The sequence below is a fragment of the Phytophthora sojae genome (assembly GCF_000149755.1).
Source record: "Phytophthora sojae unplaced genomic scaffold PHYSOscaffold_2, whole genome shotgun sequence".
Classification (NCBI taxonomy): Eukaryota; Oomycota; class Peronosporomycetes; order Peronosporales; family Peronosporaceae; genus Phytophthora; species Phytophthora sojae.
The window spans coordinates 10,668,932-10,695,623 of NW_009258116.1; the positions used below are offsets into that span (position 1 = coordinate 10,668,932).

General features: G+C 55.5%; 13 protein-coding genes across 13 annotated transcripts; 10 read left to right on the forward strand and 3 right to left on the reverse strand.

Moving 5' to 3' along the window:
• Positions 1–988: 988 nt before the first annotated feature.
• On the forward strand, positions 989–1,237 carry PHYSODRAFT_401091 (hypothetical protein; the record flags this gene model as incomplete). Its single annotated transcript, XM_009523151.1, has 1 exon — positions 989–1,237. A coding segment is annotated over one exon (249 nt), but the record flags the coding sequence as incomplete, so codon positions are not given.
• Positions 1,238–1,888: 651 nt separating this feature from the next.
• On the forward strand, positions 1,889–2,407 carry PHYSODRAFT_297522 (hypothetical protein; the record flags this gene model as incomplete). The annotated part of the gene is made up of 1 exon (XM_009523152.1): positions 1,889–2,407. One exon carries the CDS (start codon positions 1,889–1,891, stop codon positions 2,405–2,407), a length of 519 nt encoding a protein of 172 aa, XP_009521447.1.
• Positions 2,408–2,628: 221 nt separating this feature from the next.
• PHYSODRAFT_555653 (putative 5 alpha steroid reductase) lies at positions 2,629–3,514 on the reverse strand (the record flags this gene model as incomplete). The annotated part of the gene is made up of 1 exon (XM_009523153.1): positions 2,629–3,514. The coding sequence occupies exon 1, from the start codon at positions 3,484–3,486 to the stop codon at positions 2,629–2,631; it is 858 nt and encodes a 285-aa protein (XP_009521448.1). The 5' UTR covers positions 3,487–3,514.
• A 220-nt stretch (positions 3,515–3,734) lies between these two features.
• On the forward strand, positions 3,735–6,618 carry PHYSODRAFT_444242 (hypothetical protein; the record flags this gene model as incomplete). The annotated part of the gene is made up of 4 exons (XM_009523154.1): positions 3,735–4,997; positions 5,085–5,696; positions 5,766–5,882; positions 5,950–6,618. Coding segments are annotated over 4 exons (2,661 nt in total), but the record flags the coding sequence as incomplete, so codon positions are not given.
• Positions 6,619–7,166: 548 nt separating this feature from the next.
• On the reverse strand, positions 7,167–8,681 carry PHYSODRAFT_483414 (hypothetical protein; the record flags this gene model as incomplete). The annotated part of the gene is made up of 1 exon (XM_009523155.1): positions 7,167–8,681. One exon carries the CDS (start codon positions 8,679–8,681, stop codon positions 7,167–7,169), a length of 1,515 nt encoding a protein of 504 aa, XP_009521450.1.
• A 421-nt stretch (positions 8,682–9,102) lies between these two features.
• PHYSODRAFT_482151 (hypothetical protein) lies at positions 9,103–9,453 on the forward strand (the record flags this gene model as incomplete). Its single annotated transcript, XM_009523156.1, has 1 exon — positions 9,103–9,453. A coding segment is annotated over one exon (351 nt), but the record flags the coding sequence as incomplete, so codon positions are not given.
• Positions 9,454–9,651: 198 nt separating this feature from the next.
• PHYSODRAFT_297526 (hypothetical protein) lies at positions 9,652–10,911 on the forward strand (the record flags this gene model as incomplete). The annotated part of the gene is given in 3 exon segments (XM_009523157.1): positions 9,652–10,082; positions 10,102–10,823; positions 10,883–10,911. 3 exon segments carry the CDS (start codon positions 9,652–9,654, stop codon positions 10,909–10,911), a joined length of 1,182 nt encoding a protein of 393 aa, XP_009521452.1.
• An 815-nt stretch (positions 10,912–11,726) lies between these two features.
• PHYSODRAFT_478799 (hypothetical protein) lies at positions 11,727–12,143 on the forward strand (the record flags this gene model as incomplete). Its single annotated transcript, XM_009523158.1, has 1 exon — positions 11,727–12,143. The coding sequence occupies one exon, from the start codon at positions 11,727–11,729 to the stop codon at positions 12,141–12,143; it is 417 nt and encodes a 138-aa protein (XP_009521453.1).
• Positions 12,144–12,335, forward strand: PHYSODRAFT_379900 (hypothetical protein; the record flags this gene model as incomplete). Its single annotated transcript, XM_009523159.1, has 1 exon — positions 12,144–12,335. A coding segment is annotated over one exon (192 nt), but the record flags the coding sequence as incomplete, so codon positions are not given.
• A 1,396-nt stretch (positions 12,336–13,731) lies between these two features.
• PHYSODRAFT_377681 (hypothetical protein) lies at positions 13,732–14,142 on the forward strand (the record flags this gene model as incomplete). Its single annotated transcript, XM_009523160.1, has 2 exons — positions 13,732–13,871; positions 13,920–14,142. Coding segments are annotated over 2 exons (363 nt in total), but the record flags the coding sequence as incomplete, so codon positions are not given.
• Positions 14,143–17,176: 3,034 nt separating this feature from the next.
• On the forward strand, positions 17,177–17,644 carry PHYSODRAFT_438150 (hypothetical protein; the record flags this gene model as incomplete). The annotated part of the gene is made up of 1 exon (XM_009523161.1): positions 17,177–17,644. A coding segment is annotated over one exon (468 nt), but the record flags the coding sequence as incomplete, so codon positions are not given.
• Positions 17,645–18,790: 1,146 nt separating this feature from the next.
• On the reverse strand, positions 18,791–20,425 carry PHYSODRAFT_487762 (phospholipase D-like protein; the record flags this gene model as incomplete). The annotated part of the gene is made up of 1 exon (XM_009523162.1): positions 18,791–20,425. One exon carries the CDS (start codon positions 20,423–20,425, stop codon positions 18,791–18,793), a length of 1,635 nt encoding a protein of 544 aa, XP_009521457.1.
• Positions 20,426–22,608: 2,183 nt separating this feature from the next.
• On the forward strand, positions 22,609–23,724 carry PHYSODRAFT_487007 (hypothetical protein; the record flags this gene model as incomplete). The annotated part of the gene is made up of 1 exon (XM_009523163.1): positions 22,609–23,724. The coding sequence occupies one exon, from the start codon at positions 22,609–22,611 to the stop codon at positions 23,722–23,724; it is 1,116 nt and encodes a 371-aa protein (XP_009521458.1).
• Positions 23,725–26,692: the final 2,968 nt, after the last annotated feature.

Genomic DNA, 26,692 nt, shown 5'->3' on the forward strand with positions numbered 1-26,692 from the left:
TTCGTTTTGTCCTGTGCTTGTCAGATCAACGCCATAGTTCGGAACGGGATACATCAATACCTAAAAGGAGTAATTGACGCGTTTCAGCGCGGAGACCCCTCTGCTTCATCAGCATTTACGTTCTTCTGCAAGATGCCATACTTAGACGTAGTCAATTTTGAGTGCAGGCTTTCGTACCGCGAAAGGTCGCGCTGAAAAATACGTGTCCAATAGATTACTTCGGTGATGGCCACGCACCCAATCTGCAGGGAAGACATCTACGCAGCGGATTTCCAAGCAGAAGCCGTTTAGCAGTGTCTACAACTTTCGTCGATCTCTATAGCTGATAAATATCACTCGCACATTATCATAAATAACTTGCATATGAAAGGCATTACCTACCGTAATTTATGTCGAAGAGTCGCATGAATGGCAAACTTCACGTGCTCATTTCTCGTGAACTGGAGCACTAGTGCAGCTCTAAGCATCACCGTTGACCTAGTGGTAGTAAGACCTATCCAATGATACCTCTTGTGTCTGCACTAGTAGTCTCTTTCTGGTACCTAAATATGCGTCTTCTCGGAGAAATCCAGTTATAGGTACATTCTTAGGGGCCGCCTCTTAAACTCGTGGGTGTTCGTGGGTGTCGTTCCATGACTTGAACGTGGCGACACCGATGTAACATCGTTGAACATACATGTACTGCAAACACAACCGTAGTTATGTTTGGAGTCATGGTCGAGCGACATCCGATCGATCGTGTCACACGAATGTCGACCCTAAAAGACTCAAGCAACACGCCGCTGGATAATATAATATCCAAGCGTTTTTAAAGTTAACGGTACGTTCCGATACGTTAATGATTCGTTCGTTTATAACCGATAGCGGAGCATGCATTTTTATACTGATTTGCACCTGCAGTCGTATCGCCCTAACAACTCTGGTTTGTGTTCCGGTGAAGTACGACGACCGACTCTTCTCGTTATTTTCTCATTCGAGAATCTGAAAGATGGCGCGGCTGACCTGCGTGATCATCCAAGAAGGGAGCACGATCTCCATCGTCATCGACGAGGGCCTGCCCGTGTATGAGCTAAAGAAGGCCATTAAGGCAAAGAGACCGAATAATCTCAAGGATGTCGACGCTGCCAGACTGCACCTCTTCCTAGCGAAGGATGGCGACGCGTGGCTCGGGGCCAGCTCAGAAGTTGCGAGGCAGTTGCAGAATGGAGAGATACCGGATGCTATCAAAACGCTACAAAGAGCTCCTGGGCGGATCAGACGTCAAGTTCAGGTGGCAGGGTATGAATCCACCAGCCAACGACCAGATCCACGTGCTAGTAAAGCTGCCTGAGAAGTTCGTGCCCAACAAGCGATCTCGTTGGACAACTGGAGTGGAGGCTTACGAGCCAAAGATCAACAAACTTGTGGCCGTCCCTAGGATCGATATTGACAACAACGATAAGTATGTGAAGCTGCCTGCAGCACTACTGAGAGCGTGCGGTTTGTTTTCGGGTCGCGACTTGATGCTGTACCGTCGTTCTGGGGTGAATGATTTGTGGACCTACTTGAGAAACGATGTGGTCACAGGAAACAAGAGGCCTTTCGTTATGGGCCCCGCGGGGGTTGGCAAATCTACCTGCGTACTAAGCTTTGCGGCGTCTCTGAATCCTGTGGAATGGAGTGTCGTTTGGATTCATTTGGGTGGTGTGGTCTCGTCCTGTCTGGCTATGAGGACCAATGATTGGTGAGACTCGTTGATATCACCGACTTCGTGTTGCCTCGTATCGCTGACGAAAAGCTGTTCGTGTTTGTGGATGGATACGAGAACTCTGAGGCTCATGAGAAATTTTATTCAAACGTGCTTGCGAGACTCGACGAAGACAACGACAGACTTGTTATTTGCTCCCCCATGGCTGCGATGGGGGAGAGGAACGCCGAAGATGACGATCTTTTGAACATCGAGATCTTTTTCATATATTCATGGACGGAAGAAGAGTACCATGAGGCCATCGCTGATGACACCTTTTATGCCACGGTTGCCGACAAGCTTGATGCATCGAGCATCGCTTACGAAGTGAATGCTGGAGACGACAGTGACAAGGAAGAAGAAAACGAACAGGAGAAGAGGAATGCCGCCGTGAAATTGAAGTTTTACTATGCTGGAGGCTCGTGCAGACTCATGTTCCAATGCACTACGGACGCCGTGAAATCCGCACTGGAAGCGGCGGCTCGCTCTACTCGGAACAAGATGGACCTGGTCAACTATTGCCGCAGCACTATTCACTCCGATAAAATCAACGTTCTCTATGGGATGCAGAGTGGCGGTGCGGTCGGTCGACGGTACCCCGTGAGCTCGTTTGCGGCCTACCTTATGGCAGAAGATTGCGGTGAGGAAGTCATTGCGAAGTTGAAGAAGTACCTAACTTAACACTTGGCAATGTCCTTGCCGTTTATGCCGCGGCTCAAGGACCCCCCCCCCCTGAATAAAATGTGTGTGTTCAGGGCGGATGGCCTGGGTCAATACCACACTTGCTGTGGGTGTTCAAGTACTGTAGGTACTATTAACTCTTCACTCAGTTTTCTGCTGCAGCTACTACTTGCTCACATTGTTCTCAAAAATTGCCGTAGCCACAGACAGTTTGTGCCACACTACGCCGACTTGGCTTTGGTCTTGGGCATGGGCACCAGCACGCTGGTCTGCGCCTTGTACTCTTGGTACGCCTTGGTAGATCCCCAGCGCTCTTCCGCCTGCTTCTCCAGTAGCGGGACGCCCGAGACGAACAGCAGCAGGAACGTCACAAACACCGGACTCAGCGCCGCCCAGCACTTGAGCGCTGCGGTCGGCAGCGTGTGCACGCTCACACAGAACACCCCGATCCACATCATGATCTCCCCGCAGTAGTTGGGGTGGCGGCTGTAGTACCAGAGGCCGCTCTGGATGAACTGCCCCTTCTTGCTCGGGTCTCGACGGAACTGGGTCTTCTGGTAGTCGGCCGCGACTTCCATCACGTAGCCCACGACCCAGAGCGAGACGCCGGCCACGTCCAGCGGCGACACCTGCGGGTCGCGCACCCCGTGTTTGAGCGTCAGCAGCACGGGTAGCACCGTGAGCAGCACCCAGAGGCCCTGGATGCTCCAGACGCCCAGGAACCGCAGCGGGTTCACGCGGATGTCCTTGAAGCGCTTGTCCTCGCCGCACTCGCTGATGCGCAGGAACAGGAACGAGCCGAGGCGCACGCACCAGAGCCACACGAGCGCGGTGAGCAGCGACTCGCGCCAGGACGCGCGTTCATTTGCGGCGTAGGCCAGCAGCGACACGACCGCGTACGTGACGGAGCCCGTGAGGTCGAAGTACCGCTCGTCCTGCTTGGGCACGGCGTAGAGCGCCGAGAGCCACTGCACGCCCACGCACACGGCCGCGTAGAGCTGCAGGTCGGTGTAGAACGCCACGACCGCCGCCAGCGAGAGGGCGATGGCCGAGCCAGCCACGTTGCGCAGGAAGCCCATGGTCGTCAAAAGGTCTTCTTGGGGCTTCTGCTTCTGCTTCAATTCGACAGTTGACGCGCAAAGATATACATCTACCGACTAAAATAAAAACTACTACCTTGCATACCAATAGTATCGATTATCTATATATCCTACTAAATGTGAAACAATTGACCTATAATAATCGATTACCGGATAAAACACACCAATGAATATGCCTCGTTTCTCGCATCTTGGGTGTCGAGGCATACGTATCATTTGGACGTAGGATGGACGACGCGGTGCTGCTCGAGTCGGCGGCGTCCGGGTCGGCGAGCTTCGACGCGTTCGCGTGGGTGGAGGAGGCGCTGGCCGCGCGCTCGGGGGACGCGTCGGCGCTGGCCCCACTAGTTCCGCAGCTCGCACTGCGTTCGCAGTCGCTGGCCCAGTCGCTGCACGCGTCGCTGCAGCACGTGTCGCTCTCGGCGCCGACGCTGCAGACGCGGCTGCAGGGGCTGCAGCAGGCCGCCACGCCGCTCTCGAGGCGCCTGGACGCCGTGCAGGAGGCCTGCGCCTCTGGCTCCGTCTCCACGGCGTCCCCCGCCGCCGGCCAGGACCTGCGCCACCTCGTGACGCTGCACGAGGCCAAGCGCCGCCTGCAGAGCTGCTCGCAGGCGCTCGTGGAGGCCGCGAGATGGGGGCGCAACGTGCGCGCGTGCTTCGCGGCGGTGGAGGACCCGACGCTGCTGTCGCAGTTGCTCAAGGGCGAGGGCAAGAGGGACAACGCCGCGGACAACTTGGCCGACCGAGTGCGGGAGATGCAGACGAGTCTCGACGTGCTCAAGGACCTGCCGGGTGCCTGGGACCGCAAGCAGACGATGGAGAGACTCTGCGCGCAGATTGAGGCGGCGGTGCAGCCGCGACTGGCCACGCGGCTGAGAGAAGACGATCTAGGCGACGTGGCTCCGCTGCGCTGGTGTCTGGACGTCTTGGGCAGTGTGGACAGAGCGCACCTCGTGCGCGAGGAGTTCTGTAGGGCCAGGCCGGCGCACGTGCACCGCGTGTGGTATGCCTATAGTGAAGAGATTCAGACTGGAGCGAGCGATGAGGACGACGCCGAAAGCGCCTTTGCGAGCTGGTTGGACAATTTCTACGGAGACGTGTTGCGGATGCTGCAGCGTGAGAAGCGGAATGCCCAGGAGCTTTTCGGCTCTGGTGAGCTCATTAGTGTGCTGCTCGTGCTGCTTCACAACACGTTGGAGCCCCTTACCAAGTCCTTCCGAGACCGTCTCGTGCGCAGTAGCCCGTCAGGCTCCGACTTCCAGCTCGGCCGACTGCTGCGCTGCTTCCAAGCCACACGAGGATTCGCTGGCCAAGTGGTGCAGCTCTTCAGATCACTGGAAACTGAGCTTGGTGTGAGTTTGGCTGAATGTGACGACACAGCTGCAAGTGCTGAAAGCATTCTTCGCGTTGTTTTCGAGCCCTATCGCGTTTACTTCGCAGACTACACTCGGTTTACGAGCGAGGCGCTTACCGATGCGCTGCTGCGACTCGTTCCTGTGTTTAACGACAAGAGAAATGGAGATGTTGCTGAAAACGAAGTGGAGGATCAAGATGCTGCAGATTCAGCGCCACTAGAGGACTTCTCTCAGCGTCTCGAGGAAGCTTCTGAAGCAGCATGGGTACTTGTTGACGAGAGTCTGCAACAGTGCTACGAATTTACAGGTGGCGCTGCCTTCCCTGAGGCTGTGGAAGCTATTGGTGCCGCGGTTCAGCAGTTCACACTGGCGTTGAGCTCGACTATACCTGCGATCCGCAAGTATTGCAAGGCAGAGCCTACTGCTACAGTTGAAGGCACCACTGGTGGAGCATTGGTGGCATCGCCGGATTGGAGTCAATTCCACGCGTCGCTAGCACTTTTAAAGGTCTGTGGATCTTTGGAAAGTCAACTATGTGCGCTCGATGGCCGGGTTCGTGTTCGCATGCGTGAGCAACTCGCCCAGTTTTTCGGCGAGACGTCAGGGTCTTCATCGCCGCGGGGCCGTCGCAAGAAAAGTCATGATGCTGCAAGTGTCACGCTAGCAAACCTCGTAGATCCAACAAAACTTGTAGCAGCGGTGTCCAAGTCGTGGCTTCATGGTGAAGACCCACTTCGTCAGTCACAGTTTCACCAGTTTGAGATGGAGCTACTGGATCACTCTGCGGGCGCATCTAACTTCGACGGGGCTGCCTCCCGGTACCCCACAGCAACGGTACGCCACTTGCGCTTATCTCTTTTTGATGTTCCGTGTTCTGATGTGTGTTGGCATGAATTCACGCAGCTACTCGACGAGGCTCAGCGTGCGGTGCGTTCATGGACGAAAGAGGTGCAGCTGCTCACGTACGATACTGTGTTTCTTCCGATCGCGCGAGTACTGGAGACACTACCCACGAACGAGGTAAGCCAAATGCCCCCCTCTCCACCTTCGAGTATTGCCCAGCTAATGGAATCCTCTTTCCATGCAGAATTGGCGCAAGATGCCAGACGCTGCTTTAGGAGACCTCCCGACTTTCAGCATGCTTCCCCAAGACTACATCACGATGGTGGCCGACCTGTTACTGTCACTCCTCCCACAGCTCGAGCCCTTCGCCGAGAGCAGCAGTCTCGAGAACGCCTTCGTGGCTTCACGCGGCGCACAGGAAGTTTGTGTGCAAGCGGAGTGGACTCGACTGGGTCAACTGCTGCACTTGGCACCACCCGAGCTTGCGACGTGCCAGCGGATTTTCGGAGCAGATGCCAAGTCTGTTGTGGCAGAACCAGCGCCAACGGCAACGGAGTTCGTGGACTTGTGGACGGCAGCGGTGGCCAGCGGAACTCTGGCTGCGTTTCTGCGCACTCTGTGCTCCATCTCGGTGCTGTCGGAGATGGGAGCGCAGCAGTTGGCTGCCGACCTGGGATACTTCCACAACGTGCTGAGCGCCGTGGGTGGGGAGGGCAACTTCATCGTGGACGATCTGCGTCGCGCGCTCGAGATGGACCTGCAGGCACATATCCAGCACGTGGAAGAGCTGCGAGCAGACCACGACAGCCCCGAGCATCAAGCACTGACCAAGATCAACGACTGCGTAGCTGCCATGCGCCAGCGTGCCCTGGACCAGCCTCGTCGACTGTCTTCGGCTAGTGCGAACTCAGCAGCAGCAGCGCTCTTCTAACTGCCTAAGTGCGCACTTAGGCATATAGAAAATAACCAAAACAACTTCAACTCCAGCAACTTCAGCTTTCCTTTCGTTGCAACTACAGTATGGCCTCCATCTACTTCTACTACAACGAGCTGCTTCGTCAGAGCGCAGACCAAGCGGTCTCCAGCGGCACGAACACCCACTTCGCTGACCTGTACAAGACCGCCATCCCTGACGAAGACGCCCAGCAGCAGCAGCAGCGGCAACAGGAAGCAGATTCCGCTGAGAAGAAGCAGCGAGGTGGTCACCCCAGCGATCCTGAAGCGAAGCAAGGAAACCAGGACGAGGACGCTGCGCTGAAGGCTGTGGGGCTAAGCACTGAGGCTACGATGGCAGCGCTTCAGCCTCGCATGAACCGCTTGGCCTACCTGCATACGACAGGGAACGTCAACCTGGAAGCACTGGCGCGATCTCTCGGCCCCAAGCTATGACAGGATTTGCAGGACTCACATCAAGCTAAGCAAAAATTTACAGTACACTAGCAGTCTTACTATCGGATTGACTCATGATCTGTCGTTGCTAGAGCCGCTACTGAGCGACTTGGAGGAGAAGAAGCGACGCTGACGCAGCAGTACTTGCCACAGCTTGTCGAGCGACTTTTGTCGATCCACGGGATGCCTCGCATCAACTGCAGGAGTACTGGGTCCGTCGAGTGCAGGACTGACTGTGCCTGGGTCGGCTACAACGTCCTCGTCATCGCTGTTCCTGTTGACGTTGTTGCCTCCTATCTCAAGGCTGGCGAGGCGCATGAAGCAGTCGGCACTTGGACGCTCTTGCTGCGCTTTTTCATCGAGTTGCAGCTGGGTGCCGTGCGTAGACATAAAGGACGGGCGCGCATTCTCTTCTTCCGCTTCCACCTCCAGAGTGTCACGCTTCAAGATCGCGCCGCCGACACCAAAACTGCTGCGCGGGGCGTCATAGGTTCCCAACGTACTGGCTCCGCTCAGAGGCGCCTCGTTTTGGTTTTCAGGTCCACTCAGGACGTTGGAAGTGGAGATCATTGACAGCGACGGTCGGTACGCGACAGCAGCCACCTCTTCATCGTATCGTGCAGTGAACGCTTCGTGTTGCGCCAGCATGTCGGCGCTCCAGCTCACAGCCGGCGCCACACCCCCATTGAGCCACGGGTGCGCTGCCACCTCGTCGATACTCATCGCAGCGTCCGCATCCTTCTCCAGCAGCCGACGCAGCAGATCTCTCGCCGCCCGACTCAGCAGTGCGCCGTCCTCGGGGAACGTCAACTTGTCCTGCAGCACGCGGCGCTCAATGTCCGCCACGTTGTCCTCCCGTACATCCCCACCACTGAACGGGAAGCAGCCGCACAGCATCACGTAGAGCGTGACCCCCAGCGCCCAGACGTCGCTCTGCTGCGCCTCTCTCCAGTTGGTCACCAAGCGTCCTCCTTCGTCCTCCGCGACCACTTCTGTCCACTTGAGCCCGTTCTTCCGTCGCAGGAGAAACGGCGGCACGAAGCGCACGTGATGCACGTCGTCCCACACAAACCCCCTCGTCTTGGGGCGGCAGCGCAGCGTCAGAGACCGCCACGGAGCCGCGCGCCCGAACGCCGCCAGCAGCACGCGCGCGTCCGGCTCGTCGTCGCTGAAGAGCAGGTGCTCGGGCCTCACCTCCCCGTGGATGACGCCTCGCTCGTGCAGGAACTGCAGCCCCTGCGCCGCCTGCTGCAGGACGCGACTGGCGTCTCGCTCCGAGCGCAGGCGGCGCATCACTTCGCCGCCGCGCGCCAGCTCGAAGGCCAGCTCCACGCGCGCGCCCACCGCCTTGGCCTCGTGCAGCTGCAGCAGGTTCTGGTGGCCGCGCGCCAGCTGCAGCACGCGCACTTCCTGGCGCAGACGGCGGCGCGTGGCGCGCTGGCGCAGCAGTCGCCGGTCCAGCACTTTGAGCGCCGCCAACTCCTGCGTCACGCGGTGGCGCGCTGTGTAGAGCCCCGGGCGCGGCGGAGACTGCGACGCGGACAGCACACCTGCCGACAGAGGACGCAGGTCCACCCAGTTGCTCATCCTACCGCTGCTGGTGGTGGAGGTGGTGGGCGCCACGTCCGAGGCGCAGGACCAAGCAGCGCAAGGACCGAACCACCACATCGCCCCGACTTGGGGATTGCGCCTTTGTTGAGACGGAAGCTGGTGCTGTGCATTGTATGCTGCACCGTAGTCTATGATGCAGCATAGTTGAAGTACACTTCAACTTGTAATGGGGAAACCATTTGGTTTTAGCCCCCACAAAACGGGACTCCTACGTGAGCCCCCGCAAGCAGGTTGAGCCGCTGAGCAATGCTTTGCAGCTTGTTGATGCATGGCCGACTGCTTTGAAGGTTTTCACGATGTTGATGTAGTCGAGTAGTCCGCCGACGTCTGAATTCCGCTGAAGTACGATAGCCGATTCTTCTCGTTATTTTCTCATTCAAGAATCTGCCAAGAAGAAATGGTGCGACTGAACTGCGCGATAGTTGAACAAAGGAGCACGACCACGATCGTCATCGACGAGGGCCTGCCTGTGTATGAGCTAAAGGTGGCCATTAAGGCGGAGCAGTCGAATGATCTCAAGGATGTCGACGCTGACAGACTGCAGCTCTTCCTGGCGAAGGATGGCGGCGCGTGGCTCAAGACCAGCTCAGAAGCTGCGAAGCAGTTGCAGAAGAGGGTGGCGACGGATACTATCAAAGCGCTGATGCACAAAGACAAAGAGCTCCTGGGCGGATTGGACATCAATACCGTGTTGAAGGGTATGAACCCTCCAGCCAACGACCAGATCCACGTGCTGGTGAAGCTGCCCGAAGAGTTCACGCCCAATAAGCGGCCTCGTTCGATATATACCAGCTCATACCAAGATGGACCAAAGATCAACACGCTTGAGGTCGTGCCTCAGATCGATATTGACAATAACGAGAAGTATGTGACGCTGCCTGCTGCACTTCTGCAAGCGTGTGGGTTGTTTTCGGGTCGTGACTTGATGCTGTACCGTCGTTCTGCAATGAACGATCTGTGGTCCTACTTGCAGAATGAGGTGGTGGCAGGTAACAGGAGACCTTTGGTTGTAGGCCCCTCGGGGGTTGGAAAGTCTGCCTCTGTACTAAGTTTCGCAGCTTCCTTGGATCGTGTGGAATGGAGCGTGATTTGGATTCATTTAGGTGTGGTCTCGTCCTGCCTGGTTATGAGGACCAAGAAGTGGTGGAGACTTGTCGATCTCAACGAGTACATGTCCGTGCTCCCTCGTGTCGCTGATGAAAAGCTGTTCGTATTCGTGGATGGGTACAAGAACTGTAAAACTCATGAGGAAATTTTACCCAACATACTCGCGAGACTCTGCGAGGAAGACCGACTCGTTGTCTGCTCCCCCATGGCTGCGCTCGGGAAGAGGAACGCCCAGAATGACGCACTTTTGAGAATCAAGGCCTATTTCATGTATTCTTGGACGCAAGAGGAGTATCTGGAAGCCATCGCCGACGACGCTTTTTATGCACAAGCTTGATGCTGCAAGTGTGTACATGTATAACGAAGTGAACGCGGAAGATGGCTGTGGTGAGGAAGGACATAACGATGAGGAGAAGAGGAACCACGCCTTAAAGTTGAAATTTTACTATGCCGGTGGCTCGTGCCGGTTCATGTTCCAGTTCACCGCAACGAAGGTGAAAGAAATACTGCACATGGCGCTTGTCAGCACTAAAAAATTGGACCTGTCCAGGTATTGCTGCGGATTTTATCACTCTGACACAACTAACACCTTTTCCGGGATGCAGCGCGCAGCGCGTGATCATCATCCTAGATTGTCTCCTGTGAGCTCGTTTGCTGTCTCCCACTTGGCAGAGGATAGCGAAGAGATAGTCATTTCGGAGTTAGTGGTTCGTTTCGACGACAGTGACGATGATCCGCCGGTGGATCGGTTCGTCTTCGAGTGGTTGTTTTTCGCCTCTGTTTCAAATCGCAAGTTGAAACTATTTGGCATCGGAGGTTGTGTCGATGTTCTGCCTCAAGCGAGAGTTCTTCAGTTTAATCCCAAGAAAGGATTCAGGAAATTGACGGGTATGATCACTCGCTGTTATGCGGACAACACGTATGATATTGTCTACGCCGGCGGCGAGAGGGACACGCGTATTGCCGACCTAATCCAAGACCGTGATGGCGAGAAAAATCAGTTTGAGAAAGGTGATAGGGTGAAGGCGCAAATGTTACCAAGAATCGGGGGAAATCGGGCGTGGTTGCAGCCTCTCGAGCGGAACAAAGGAGACTATGACGTATCTATGAGTTGTATACTATAATTTATTGAGGATACTCGCGAAAGGGTTAAGTACACTGACGAATTCGCGATATTTGAAAAAATATGAAAAAGCCTACATTGAAGGTAGTGGCGTGAGTGATGCATTCGAACTACGGACTAGATTTCTGTGGCGAAGGTCGTGTTCCTGCTTCCATATTGACAGACTACTGGGACCGTGCTGTTGCAGTTGGGTACTTTTCTCTAGCGTCTAGTCTCAGCCAAACACAAAGGGGGTTGCCACCTACGAGGTTTTCTCCTCCTTAATCCCAAAGTGCTCCGTGGGAAAGACTCGTGTCTTCATTGATCTCGTTGCTACTGCTTCCTACTCAACACATCTGCCTGCGCATCGTGCCAGGTTATGAGCCCAAAGCTTTGAAGCTCTACGGACTCCTTTCGTGAGCTTTGAGAGAAGGAAGCATGTCGGGAACAAGTCCAGCGTCAAGTGCGCCAGTTGGTGCGTCGATCGGACAAGGCGGCGGATCTTTGCAAGGCTTCGTGGCAGTGAACGTGCCTCCCAGTACTGTGGCTTCTACTGGGGTGTCGACGGTGAACCTGAGTGCAACGGCTAGTGCGATTGGAAGCGCTGCTGTTGGTAGAGTGAGTTGTGGTACTGGTACTAGTGCAGCTACGAGTATCGGTAGATCTGTGGGTGCTAGTCGATTGGCTGGTGTTATACGTTTCCAGGACTGGTTGGCAGCTATGGATTGGCTGGAAATCCATCTCCTACAGCGATGTCTGCGGCTTCGATGTGGTCGCCTCCTCCGGCGTATGGGTTGATGCCTTCGCCATTGATGGCTCCTCCGCAGTATACTGGCAGCTGGTACGGGACGAAGATGGACAACAAGGCTCCTGTGATGCAAGGTAGCTTTGACTTGTATGCAGAAGAATTGAAGACGTTTCTGGTCAATTTGGAGCTTTGGGGTGTTGTTGAAGATGCTGCAGCTGTACGTGCGACTGTGAGTGATGCACAGTTTTGCAGAATGAGCAATTTGGCTCGTGGTGCAATTCTCCGAGGTGTTCCGAAAGCAGACGCTGAGCTCATTTGTCACGAGCAGAGCGCCCAGGAAATGTGGACAGCTTTTGTGGACAAGCAGACCAAGAGAGAATACGCGAACTATATCTTCGCTCGACAGCGACTAGTGGCGAACCCATTTACTCCTGATCGAAGTATGGATGACTGGTTACGAGAGATGCAGCTCTTACGTTAGGAGCTAGTGCACTACAAGCGAGGTGTTTCTGATGAGGAATTCGCAGAGATTATCTTGGGGAATGTGGTGCAAACGCATCGAGACGTCGTCCGTCAGTTCTCGCGGCATTATGACCCGGGGCATAAGAGTGCAACTCCTTCAGCTGCCCAAGTCATGAACGCTCTTCGCGCCGAGTCGGAATTTGATGCAAGGAGTGAAGAGCCGCAAGGCAACGACATCTCGTCCGCCGAAGCTGGCAAGAAGCAGGGAAAGCAGCCTAGTCAGCAACCAGGCAAAGGAAAAACGCGTAGTCGAGGTCGATACAAGGCCAAGGCTAATCCAGTCCGGAATGCAGGTGGTCCCAGAGGAAAACAAGGCGGCAAGAAGAATGAGAAAGAAGACAAACGAGAGTGCTGGAACTGCCATCAAACTGGGCACATTCAGACAAACTGCCCTCGTCCGAGACGCAACGATGACGAATCAGATTCACAGCTTCCAGAACGCAAACGCTGGCAGAGTAAGGGCAATTCTGGAGCAAGTGGTGGAAGAAGTGGTGGTAACCAGAGAACAATTGACATGATTTCTCGTAGTGATTCTGACTTGGAGACTGTAGCTACGCAGAATTCGATGAACACCAAATTGGAGTGGGTTCTTGATTCGGCTAGTGTGCATTCACGAGGAGTTGCTTTCTGATGTGCGCCAAGATGATGGCCCACTAGTGTTCGACTGGGAAGGCAAGCCATCTCGGAACAGAGGCGTGGTTGGTGAGGTGGAAATTCGAGTGAAGAATGAAAACCAGCCCGATGAAGCGGCAACGCTCTGTCTCTCGAATGTGCTGCACACTCCAAGTGGAACAAACAACTTGCTTAGTCTGGACAAGTTGAAGCAAGCTGGCTGGGACTTTGTCAAGCCTGAGAACCACACAAGTGCATGGCTTCGCAAAGGGAATCAACTGCTCAAGCTGGTAAAAACTCGCGGACGATATCGATTGCAGTCCACGGTCATTCCGAAACAGAGGATTGACGCAGTGACGCGCGAGAATGAGCAAGCTCTTGTTCGATGGCACGCTCGATTAGGACATCTGAATTTTGGAGCTCTGCAAGAAATGTCTAGAAATAAAACTGTGAAAGGCATGGATGTTGCAGGGAGTGGCTGTGTACCTCCGGATCATTGTTGGACGTGCGTGCAATCGCGGATGAAGCGAATGTCTTACAAGAAAGTGAAGACTTCACGATCCATAAGGCCCTACCAGAAACTCATGTCCGACATGTGCTACGTCAATGAGCTGACCTACGATGGCTTCAAGCACTTTCAGCTCGTATAAGACGAAGCAACGCGTTATGTGTGGGGATTCCTGTTGAAAAGGAAAGACCAGTCTGACGATTTGGTGATCAAGTATGTCGCGTGGCTGCTGGCTCAAGGACACAGAATTGAAGTAATTGGGTCCGACAAGGGACGCGAACTCCTGAATAACAACTTGAAGGCATTTTTGAGAGCTCGTGGAATTGAGTGGACTTCAACTAATGCTTACAGCCCAGAGGAGAATGGGTTAGTGGAGCATATGAATGGGGTTGTGATGTCTCGAGTGAGGAGTTTGCTAACGATGGTGGACATGCCTATCCTTTTGTGGGGAGAGGCGTTCGCATTTGCTCTTGAGGTGCTGAATATTAGTCCGAGCAGTGCATTGGCGGGTGAAACTCCATTCACACGGCGCTTTGGTGAGCGACCAGAGCTTTCTAATTTGCGTACGTGGGGTTGTTTGGCTTTTGCTTTCACGCAAAAAGTGTTGCGCAAGAGTAAGCTGGAGAATCCAGGGAAGCCGTGCATCTTCCTAGGCTACGCAAAGAACTCTATCAGTTATCGTGAGCTGGATTTGCGTTCGGGCAATATTCAAGAGCTAAGGACGGTCGAGTTCGCGGAAGACTGGACGGTGGAGCGCAGCTACGTGGAGAAGCTTCTGCTCAACCGATTTTCACGCGGTAAATACAAGCTCCCGTCAAAGCTTCCATACGTTCGACTGGGTGATTTAACTGCACCGAGTGCTTCGATGTCTTTTGGCATGGTGTCGGAAGCTGAGCCCAGTGGAAAACGACATTGCAGTGAGGATCTTAGGGATCGTGACTCAAGTACTGTGGTCGATGCTCCGACCGCTGTTGGCGAGCCTGCGTTGGCAAGCGTGCCTCCGAGCGGATCGTTGAGCGCGAATCCGTCGAGATCAGCAGAGGCTGAGGTTTGATCGTCGCGTGCGCGCGGACTACGCGAATGGAGATATCTGCGTGACCAACTGGATACTGATGGAGACGGTGGAGTTGGAGCTAACGGCGGCGTGGCCCTGTCTAACAGCAGTGGTTCAGCACCGAATGAGGTCGATGGGGATCTGTCTAACCGCAGAGTCTCTGTACCTTTAGCGAGTCCGCTAGCTCTCAGGAATTCAGATGGGGATCGCATGGAGATAAGTGACAGTGACTTTGATGATGATGATGAAGCCACTGAGACTGCAATTGGAAATGGAGAACCGATGCAAAATATTTCCCGCTTCGTGGGGGGAGATAGAGAGGATGATGATGAAGCAGCAAATAATCCAAGTGCATTGTTTCGAAGATCAACTCGTGTTCGGCAGCAGAATGTGAGGTTGCGTGACTACGAGGTTGATTCATGCCGTGAATGAGCTGCTCGAGCCGACCTCAGTGGAGGAAGCTCTGAGCGCCCCTGATGCGAAAGAGTGGGTTGATGCTCTCGACACGGAGTACAAGGAGCTGCTGAGGAACCATGTTTGGGAATTGGTGGACCGGCCTGATGGAGTTAAGATCCTGAAGAACAAGTGGGTCTTCGTTCGGAAAAGAAATGCACAAGGTGAAGTGTGCAGGTATCGGACGCGGATCACTATCAAGGGTTGCCAACAGGAATATGGCATCAACTTCTGGGAGACGTACGCTCCAGTAGCAAAGGCTGAGTCTGTGAGGTTTATCCTCCTCCTAGCATTGGAGCTGGGTCTGTTGTGCCGCCAAGTGGACTTTGTAACTGCATTTCTAAATGGACCGCTGGATGGTGTCGACATCTACATGGAGCAACCGGACTACTTCAATGACGGTACAGGTCGCGTGTGCAAGCTCAAGCAGAGTGTGTATGGCTTGAGGCAAGCGCCACGGATCTGGTACAAGATGCTCGACGAGTACCTGCGGAAGTGTGGTTTCAAACGCACGAAGATGGACGCTGGTGTATATGTGAGGACAGTGGGAGAAAACAAAGTGTTTGTGACTGTCTACGTTGACGATCTTCTGATTGTTGGTACTGAGACCGACATTGAGATGGTGGTGGGTGAGCTCAGCAGTGAATTTAAGATTAAGGATCTCGGTGAGGTGAAGCATTTGCTAGGAATGGAGATCACGTATGTGCCGGGGCTCGTGTTGATGATTTCACAGAAGGGCTACACGGAAAAGATTCTTGCTCGCTGCAAGATGGTCAAGTGCAAGCCTGTTCCTACGCCTCAAGTGAAGGGTAAATTTCCTATGCCTGGAGACCCGGAGCGCGAACCTGTCTGTATCAATCCGGATCCAGAGGTCGACTACCGACAGATTGTTGGCTCTCTACAATATGTGGTGCAGTGCACACGCCCAGATACAGCCAACGCGGTACGAACACTGGGGAAGTACCTTAATTGCTTTACTCGAGAGCATCATGTGTTAGCGAAGAGGGTGCTGCGTTATCTACGAGGGACGTCGGACTACGGGCTCGTGTGGACGAAGAAGAAGAAGACCACAGAGCAGCGGATGCAGATCGATGCGTATGTAGATGCGTGGAGACCTACGAAGCCGGAAGTACAGATCGTGGCGTTTGCGGACGCTGATCTAGGAAATGAGAAGGATGATCGCCGTTCAATTACTGGATACGTGCTGCAAATGGAGGGATGCACGTACGCGTACTCGAGCCACAAGCAGCGGCTGATCACGGACGATACGTGCAGTTCTGAGTTTGTAGCTGCTGCAGAGTGTTCTACAATGATCAAGTGGACACACAATCTGTGCAAAGAGCTTGGACTGTGTCGCAAGCAGACAGTTTTGTATGATGACAATCAAGCGGCAATTGCTGTCATCAAAGCAAACACCGGAGACTTCAAGGTGAAGGGCGTTGATCTCAAGTATCACAAGATTCGTGACTACTATGAGAAGGGTGAATTTGCTTTGGAGTACTGCCCATCTGAGGAAATGCTGGCAGACATTTTGACGAAACCGCTTGGCCCCACGCAGTTCAGAAGACTGCGACAGCTTTTGAACGTTGAACCAATGCCTGACAAGCGACCTGTGTCTGGCAAGCGCAAGCGTGCGAGGACTGATGAAGAAGGTCGAGATTGAAAGGCAAGGATGGTCACCAGCAACACGAAGTGGGAGTGTGGCGAAGGTCGTGTTCCTGCTTCCATATTGACAGACTACTGGGACCGTGCTGTTGCAGTTGGGTACTTTTCTCTAGCGTCTAGTCTCAGCCAAACACAAAGGGGGTTGCCACCTACGAGGTTTTCTCCTCCTTAATCCCAAAGTGCTCCGTGGGAAAGACTCGTGTCTTCATTGATCTCGTTGCTACTGCTTCCTACTCAACACATCTGCCTGCGCATCGTGCCAATTTTCCCTTCAAGTTTATTAACGAATTTTACCGTGGTGGCGCTTACGCTCATGTGCGCGACAATGAGGACACCAGGGCGAGGAGTGTTTCTCGTAGAGATCGACGACCAGCGGCTGGGATGCCACCTGAGCGAAGCTGTCAAGGAGAAGATCCCCGAGTGCGATTGCTTCGCAGACTGCCTTGACCTTTACCTTGCGCAGCACAGCAACGGCAAGTGGATCGACTGCGAGGATGGCTACGTAGACGTTCTGAGGAAAGGAGACGGCTCGTTGGAAGTGAGGCGCTGGATCAACCCGACCTACCCACTGACGGATTATTTTTCGGAGGTTCCAACGGGTGTGCTTCATGTGCTCGTGCAACTTCCAGATCTGACACACGGAGCAGTCAATGTTACGCTCGGGGTGACACCTATGATGCCTGTGTTCGATAACGGATACACTGACAAATGGTTGGGGGACTTCGAGGCACATCGAGTACTTCCTGACGACCTGCCTCCTGTGAGTGAGCTCGAAAAATTCCTCCTTGGTCCTCTTCCAGTAAAGATCGGTGTGCCTCCAGGACTACTCGACGTCTGGTACTCGGTAACCAGAATTGAATCAAAGGTGCTGAAGAACACGTTTGAGTCCTCAAGATCGAAACCTTGCGTGACATTCCTGGAGCGAGTATGGCATCACTCGGTGTATGTTCCACAAGTACCGGCTTCTGCCACGAAAACGGGATGCATTTGGTTCTGGGACAGAGCAATTCGTCAAGTCCTCGACTTTGCATTACTTGGTGCCAATAAGTGGAGTACCCGATTCTCACTTCAAGCTCCATTCAACGGGTCCACCCTTCCAGACTTTACCTTGTTTATTGACTCCATTTGCGTCCTTCGAGGTGAAGAACAGGGTCCCTCGGAACCGATCCTAACATCTCCCCCTTCAGCCAGGTTCAGTGTTTGCATGGTGACGTGCCTTATTTGTTCGGGTATTCATCGGATCCAACTTCATACAATTTTACGCGTTAACACGTGGAAATACCGATTCAGATGCGATTCAAACTTTCCTCGTTGGGAGGTTCTCCTTTGAATCTCCGACCGGGCGTTTTCGGCTGTTGCTAGTGATGCTGATCATGGCTCGATTGCTACAAAGTATTGCTACTTTGTGTCCTGCAAGCGGAGCTGATGAATACGGTCTTCTCCATTGATCAGACGCTGTCAAGATTCTCCTCGAGCCCACAACAGTGACGAAAGTCTTTCCACGACGCCTTTTTCAAAAGGCAGCAGTGGTCTATAAAGTGCTGGAAGATCATGACATCCCTCACACAGAGCGCGTGGCATCCGTGAATCAAGACTTCAGAAGTATGGTGTTCACGCCTCGAGGAATACACGTTAAACCGGGATCCCTCGTCGAATTGTTTTAGGCGGTGCACGACATTCTGGAGACACTGAGTGAACTGCACGCTGCATCGTGGATGTACCGAGATATTCGCTGGGCGAACGTGATGAAGTGCCGCGATAGCAGCAATTCGTGGTTCTTGATTGATTTCAAGGACGCATCTCCGACTCCGGCTGACTCTTCGAGTGAGAAACATTTGAGAAGTGAAAATCATGCCCCCGAGATTTTCATCAAGAAGGGAACACACACAACAGCAGTGAACGTTTGGTCGGTGGGTCGGCTGCTGGAGGAAAGTAGCGATCTATGGGACGACAGAGGTGAGCGAACGGCTTTCAAGGTGAAGCTAACGCATCCAGATCCTCTCCAACGACCAACTGCAGAGGCGGCACTTCAGCGATTGAGTGAACTTCAGCAGCAAGGAAGAAAACGTAAGCTGTCCGATACTTTCGCATAGCAGTAGTGCACTAAAATGGCTTGAGGTGAAGATTGCCTCCCTTCAGAGTGCTAAGCGTAAATCTAACGCTATCACTTCTTGATCTTGCCGGCTTCGGCTGAGGCGTCCTTTGTTGACTTTGGTCTCCAACATCGACAGCACCATGATAAAGCACCCCGCAGGCCACTTTGTTGTCGTTCTCTACTAATAAAAAACATAGACAACAAGTCAGCCTCACACTTTCAACCGCGAAACAGCATAGTAGGGCCACACCTGCTGCCTAACGGGTCCTCGGGATCGACAATCTTTCGCTGGATGTGATCCAGGTCGAACCTGGCTTTGTCCTCCAGGGTATACGTTTGAATAAGGCCAGTACTATCGTCACGAGCAGCGGCTTCGAGGGCATCACACGCCTCCAGAAACGTCATAACCTCCAACTTCTCATAGGCAAGCCCTGTTGCCTCCACGAATTTCTGAATACGGAAGTCCCGAGCCAGCTTGTTGATCGTGACGTTGTCTGGGGACTGCACATGCTCGCTGTCCACGATGTTGACTCCGAGCTCCGTGTCGCTTGTCATGCTCCGCCGGTTCCAGTTAGCAGAGCCGAGCGAGACGTACACGTCGTCGACGATCACGATCTTGCTGTGGATGTACAAGTCGCGTGACTCTTTCGTGGTGTACAACTGGAACTTCTCGGGGAAATGGAGCTGCAGAGGGGAGACCATGTCGTACAGGTATTTGTCGTAGCCAGTATAGCTCGCTTCAGCAGTTCTCTGCACAATGACAACTAACCGCGTGATGCTGGGCAGCACCTCAAGCAGAACGTCCAGAAGCTCTGGCACAAGGATAAAGTACTGGTCTTGGATGAAGATGAAGTTGCGCGCGTTTCGAATCGCTTTAATGCGGGCATGGAAAATGGACTGCTCGCCCATCGGAGCGAAGTCAGTGTATCCGTCGTAGTCCGGGCTGTACGTGCACACAAATTGTACGGCGTGAGAGCCGTTTTCTGGGATCACTAGCGAGGGTTCAGTGTCTTCAACTGATGGGAGGGAGGAGTAGTCTGGGTTTTCGAACTCCAGCAAGTCGTCAAGTAAATCCTGCGACGGCTTAGGCTCCGAGTTCCACCTCGCTAGGAAATTCGTAGCCACATCCTTGGCGGCAGGGCCAACGATCCGAGCGTGGGCATCCAACCATCCCTTGCGACCTTTTCGCTCGATACCAGCGCGTTGACGCAGTTCGTGTTGATCGTGTTCCAGTGTGTCCCAACGGTTCGAGGTGAGGTCTACACCTCCCACGTACGCGATAAGCTCTCGACCTTTGCGCACCACGACGGACTTCTGGTGATGTGAGGACGTGGGATGAGGCAGTCGATCGTCGAACACGAACCGAGCAGGCCCATTCTTCTTCGGCGGCGGTAGGGCGTTGACAAAGTCCCGGACGTCCAGAACCTGCTTCCTCTCCGTCAAGTTGGACCAGATGAGCATGCGGACATCAGCTCCTCGAGTCACGGAGCCCTTGATCAACTCATGCAGAGTCGAACTTGACTCGAGAGGCTTGAACGGCACGTTGCACACGGACCAGCCTGCGATGTACACAAGGTCGTTTTTCATGGTCTGAGCGATGTCGTCTGCTACACCGCTGAAATAACCCGCCGAGGCAGGGTAGATTTTCACGCGGTTTCCAGTCGTGAAGAGTGCGTGGTTCGGACGCTCAAAGCCATCGCGCGCAGCCCGCATCTCTCGGGCGGTCAGGAACCACTTGTCGTGATCCACGATGGGCTGCTCGAACGCTGCGCGGCTGCTTTTCTCGAGCACATTGGCGCGCTGCTGCGGGTCTGGCAGGAACGGGATCGAGCGGCTGAATTCCTCCGTTGCCATGGTTCACTACAAGAAATGGAGAGCTCTTGAAGATATCGCGCCCGTTCGTCCGCAATTTTTTTTAGGACGCCCGTCGCGTCGAGCACGAAAAAAATGACCATAATATTTTTTTCCCGATCATAATGCTCACGCAGATTAGGAAGAGCCCGATGGAGGTCATTGACAGGTCAGATCAACTACAGGTCAAACGACAGACTGTTTCCCCAGCACGAGCAATCTCAAGCTTAGTGTACATACATCTTTCTACATTCATCTCCTAACCTAGCGGTGACCGACCTCATCGTCACGTATCCAACCGAAAGTCCGCCACTTTGGCCAACCTCCGCACTTGGAATTTTGTAGCTCGGCAACCAGAGCCCGTGCAAAGGCAAGCAGGGTACCGTTGTTAAGCTGAGGATCTGCGCTATCTTGTCGATTTTTTGCGTCAAAAGCGGAGCAAGTTGAGCTGTTCAAACTCTCAATTGCGCGCGGCGACTGTTCAGAGCCGGCCAACCTGTCCCGAGTGGGAACGGTGGTCACCGTCTCGGGTACGGTCGTAGCCGTCCTCCGGAAGCCTGTCAATCAGCGCGTGGACTGCTACTCGAGGATCAGCTGTTCGAGGATGAGCTGACTGAGCAGTCATCGGACTTTAGCGGGGATTAGCTGGCGGCGGGCCAGTTGCGTGGACGAAGAGTCGTGATGGAAGCAGTGGCGTGTTCCGCGAGTTGGCGGTGACGGGAGGAGACAGGATGGAGGTCATGGACGCTGCGTGGCTCGGGGCGTGAGCCTTGACGTGAGCCAAGGGAGGAGGGGTGAAAGGAGGTGACCATGGGTTCGGGGGCGGCGGTGTATCGACGCTCAAGTTGAAGAGAAGCAAGAGAGAACGCGGGGCGAAGTGCTCCGTGCCGGGTAGGTTGGTCAGTCGTGAATTTGCTGTGGAAACAACAAGTTGAATCTTTGCATTTGACTCTGTTGTATTTCATACCGTTCCTTTCCTGTCCGTACCGTCCTACTTCGTTCTCGCAGCGGCAGCCGTCCCTTCCAGGGCGACTCGCGACGCGTGGTGGAGAAGCAGGGTACTGGCTTCGCTGTGAAGTGGGCATCGGACAGTCTGGTCAAGTCGGGCGTCGGGATTCGTTGGCCTTTGTGAGGTGACAGCAGCGCGTTGGAATCGCGATCGAGAGCTCGTCCCTGGGGTCTTCAAGAAGTCTCGGCATCCGCGCAAGACTTGTGGAACGGTCTTGTCTGGAAGTGAAGTGAAGAACGGCACGCTCGGTGCCTCTGGAATTGGTCTACGGCACGCTCGGTGCCTTTGGAATTGGTCTACAGCACGCTCGGTGCCCCTGAAGTTGGTCTACGGCTCGCTCGGAGCCCCTGAAGTTTGAAGTTTGGAGTTTACAGTTTGGAGAAGATGTCTGGAGTTGGAGAAGGCGAGGGTCCGCGGAGCAGCGGACCGTGCAAGAAGAAGTGGCGCGCCTGGAGGCTGAACGGCTTCGCAAGGCGAGGGAGACTGGTGGGACGCCAGCGACGCCGATGTCGCCCGGTGACGGGAGCGGGATGAGTACGACGGCCAAGATGACGAGCGCGGCCGGTCGTAAGTCCTGTGCCAAGAGATGATGGGAGATCTCTGGGCTGATGAAGAAGAAGATGAGTTCAAGGACGCTGATGAGGAGCGTGAAGGAGACGGTGCTCCCGCGGAGCTAGAGCCCGAGGAGAAGGAGGCGGTGCCCGGCCCCGGGGAGCTACGGGACGCTGATGCCGAAGAGTAGAGAGGCGCGTTCTCGAGGCCCGTGCACTACTGGTCGAGTGGTTTCGGCTACGACGACCCTGTGCCGATCGAGACGGCGCATTCGCGGCCGTTCTACAGGTCCTACGTGAAGGAAGAACATGAGGAAGTGCCCTCTCGTAACCCGAGCGGGTTCATTCCGGTGTACACCGGGAAGGAGAGGCGGTTGCCGAACCCGCCCACGTACGGTTGGAGTGTTGGGGCGCAGCCTGGCGCCTACGGTGGGTGGGGCACGGTCGTCAAAACTGAGCCGAAAGCCAAGCAGCTAGTCAAGGCGGAGCCGAGCAAGACGGTGACTCGTGCCAAGACTTCGACCCCGGGCGCGGTGCCTGCGGCCAAGAAACAGTCGACCCCTGCGAACCTCGGTGGACCAAACCGCGCATCGACTATGTGGACCCCAGCTCGCAGCGCGTACGACATGTCGTCTGTGGTGTCCAACGTGATGAAGGTGTTGCCGGTGTTCTACTCGGACACGGCGACGATGGAGAAGGCTCGTGACTTCTGGGAGCTGTTCGAAGCTCACACGGCCCACCTGCCTGATCAGTCACGGTTGCTGGTGTTTCGCCAGAAGCTCAAAGGGAGGCCTGCGGAACGGTGGTGGAACAATTCTACCATTGAGACTTTCGCTACGCTGAAAGTACGGTCCCACAACCAATTCCTGAGCAGAACGGCTGATGAGCTGTGGGAACGGCTACAGACTACGAAGCGTGAACGCGTTGAGTCCATGGAGGAGTGGGGCGATCGCGTCTCCGACATCTGCGACTCGCTGGACTATCCGAACCCGCAGATGAGGTACCAGTTGTTCCGACGCGGGCTACGCAACAAGCGTATGCTCGCCACGCTCGACTCGGGACCGGCTCGAGACATTCCCGAGGCTTGTGAGTGGCTGCTGGCCAAGGAAATGTCCCGTCCCATAGAAGAAGACGACGAGTTCCTCGAAGACAAGAAGGTGGCGGGCTCGGCCTCGAGCCTGGCGACGGCGACGGCGGCCGCTTCCGAGACCTCGACGAAGCTGGACAAGCTCGCGGAGACGATGACCACGTTCATGACCCAGCAGCAGCAGTGGCAGCAGCAGATGATGCGGAACGAGTGGCAGCCGCCGCGCTCGCCAAGGAAGCGCATGCTGCATGTGTCGGCCACGACTTCGAGTCCCGGCTCGGGCGGAAACGCTCCACCTGGGAACGGTCGACCGCGAGGGATTCGTAAGGGTGCTGATTCACGGACGCAAGAAGGAGCGCCCGTGTGCGGACGGTGTGGCTACGTGGGCCATTCACCCGAGACTTGTCGACGACAAGTGATGATATGCAACCAGTGTGGAGAACTTGGACACATCGCCGTGGAATGCGAGGACGGACCCAGTCGCGGCCGGACCGGTGGTCAGGCTTCCGTGGCCAGAAACGGTGGCCGAGGGCCAGTGAAGTGCGGGTTTTGCAAGGAGGACGGTCACTCGTTCGCTGGGTGCCCCGAAGTGGCGGCGCTCCGAGATCTGGCCGTGAGTCTGCGAGAAGCTGCGCAGACGTCTCCGCCTCAATGACGAGGGCGGGAGGAAGGGGAGGAGAGAGTCACTCCTTCCTCTTGTCTATTGGATGACTCGGAGGGTGAGGATCGTGACCGTGACGAAGTGGAGGAGACGGTCTCGAGGGTGGATGTATGCATGAGTGTATTGGCAGAGCCGGACGGAAAGGTATCATCCCTGGATGAAGTTTCGTATGGAGAAAACAAAGACACAAACGAGAAAAAGAAAGCTGAATTTATTGTGGTTAGTACGGATGATGAAGGAGAGGATCTCGCGGTGAAGGTCGACGACTTGGAATACGACACGGTCTACGAGGACTTGGCCATCTCGGCGGCCGCCGCCGACACGACCATCGCGGTGGGAGGACCGGTCGCATTGGCGGCCGACGTGAAGACCGGTGGAGTAGAGGAGGCCGAGACGACCGAGTTGAAGGCCGAGACGACCGAGGGGAACGCGCCCGAGTTACCAAACGAGAAGAAGGACCCGGACGAGTTGCCGGAGGTGCCGTCGCCGTTCGCGGACGCGCCGCCTCCGTATGCCCAGGATACGACTTGTCGAACTGCTTGTTCTCGGCCTGGACAAAGGGAGACGACGTACTTGCAGAAACTGCTGCTGAGGATGGTGCGGTCCCGCTGGAGACGACAACCGTCTCTGGTAATGACCGTATGTTCTCGGACGATGAGCTCACGGCGATGGAGAACGGTGAACCGGGCCAGGAGGCTTCCATCCTCGCCGGTACGGACGTCGTCCCCGAGCCCGAAGAGTATGACAAAGAGCTCGAGGACCGACTGTACCCGCTGGACGAGGCGAAGCTCCTGAAGCGTGTCGCTCGGAATGCTGAGGCTCAAGCCGAGCCGTCGTCGGAAGAGTTGGCTCGCTTCCTCGGGATCTCGCTGGAGGTGGTGGAACGGACGCGTCAGGCGTCCTCTGACTTGCACGGTTCGCCCGAGTACTGGCAGGGCTGGTTCAAGGACATGCTCGACAAGTCCGAGGAGGCCAAGCGTGCGAACCGTGACTTCCGGAGCGTGGCTACGGCTCTCCGTCGGGAGCCGTCGCCGACCCGAAGGAGGCGCCTCCGGCTGCCGGCGTTGCGAGAGGTTTGGAGACCGTGCCGCCTTGTGACGTCGCGAGCGTCTCGGCGAAAATGCAGGTGGCCGTCGAGTCTGTCGTGGCCGAGAACGTCGTGCGTCCGCCGGACGATCCTGGTGGGACCCTTGCGGTGACCAAAGCGGTGCCTATCTTGAGTGAAGTGCGAGGCGTGGACCCGAAGGTCACGCGTGCGGTGGCAAGGCAAGCTGTGTTCCGTTTCCTGAAGGAGGCTAGGAACTATGGAGGCCGGGTGCGTGAGGTACGGAGGCCTCCCGACGGTGAAGAGGGGACGGTGGAAGTCCCTCCGCTGCGTGACAAGGTTCCTGAGTACGATGAAGAACGACTCCTGAAGCACGTCGACCGTGTCAAGGAGTTAATGAGCGCGACGGCTCGATCTGGTGAGCGCTTATGTTCCTGGATGAGGACCTACTACGACGACAACTCTCGAAGGATTTGGTTGGAGCTGTGGACCCGTACGGGGCGGTCTAAGACGCCGAGTGCTAGACGTCGCCGTCGCCGTCGCCCTGACAAGGCGGTCATGTTTGATTTTTCGTCGCTTTACAAGCCGTATGCCGAGGTGATCGATGACTTGGAGCTTTTCCCTGAGCGTGACGAAGACGCTTCGCACTACGTCGAGGTGGTGAGATGCGAACGTCCCGCTCGGAAGCCACTGCCGAAGACTGGCCTGGTGGACGTTGTCACGGTGAACCTACCGAATGGTTTCGGAGTCTATGATGATGAGGACGCTGAAGACTGTGTACACCGTGTCGTGGAAGAAGGACGAAGGGTGGTGTGCGCGGTTGGCAACTTTGAGGCGCTTTCAAGTGGTTATATTGACTGCTTACCGTCTCAAATGCTGGCCGACACCGGCGCTACCCTAAGTCTCGTTGACCGTTGCGTGCTGAAGCGACTGGGGCGGTCCTCTGAGCCTCTGGACCCTTACGAAGGGCTGGTCAGGAGCTCGTCAGGACACAAGCTTCGGATCCGTGGCTGGATCAGCTTGTCGTTCCGGCTTGGGTCGGTGGAGATTTCGCTGAGCGTGTTGGTGGCCGACAACCTGCATGTCGACGCGATTCTGGGAGTGGACGCTTTGGGCGCGTTCGGCGCCGTGATTGACGTGGCAGAGCGCTCCCTGACGCTGAAGAGCTCCGGCGAGGTGCTGTCTCTGGGCTTTACGATGGTACAAGAGTCCTACATGGCGGGGATGGCGACGTCGGTGCGGCTCCCTCTCCGAGGACAGGCTCTTGTGAGGGCTCGAGTGGTGGGGGAAGTGGCCGATAAGGCCTTTGTGCTGGTCGACGGCTCGCTGGGTCTGCCGCCTACGCTGTGCGTGGCGCGAACGCTGGGTACGGTGGAGGACGGCCGAGTGATCGTTGAGGTGTGCAATGCTTCCACGGACGAATACTGGATTCGGAAGGGGACGGTCGTTGCAAGCACGTCCGTGATCCCCGAGTGTGCTTTCGAGCCGGCAACGACGGCGCCTGGTGGAACGGTGCCCGCTGAAAGCGATGAGTCGTGCGGAGTGAGTGCGATGTCCGTGTCGGAAGAGCGTGAGGAAGGCGTCGGCGAGAAGGTGAAGGCCTCGAAGCCCGACATCCCGCCCGACAAGTCGGACGGCATGAAGGCCGACTTCTCCGAGTCCAAGTTGTCCCCCGAGCAGAAGGAACTCTTCCAGACTGAGCTGGACGGCTTCTGCTCGATGTTCGTGGAGTCCTCGAAGAAGCCGGGACGTACGGACCTGCTACAGTTCGAGATTGACACCGGCAACAGCGCGCCGATCAAGCAGGCGCCGTACCGTGTCTCGTTGGCTGAAGGAGAGATTATGGAAGCAGAGATCCAACAGTACCTGGAGTTGAATTTGATCCGTCCATCGAACAGTCCTTGGGCGAGCCCGGTC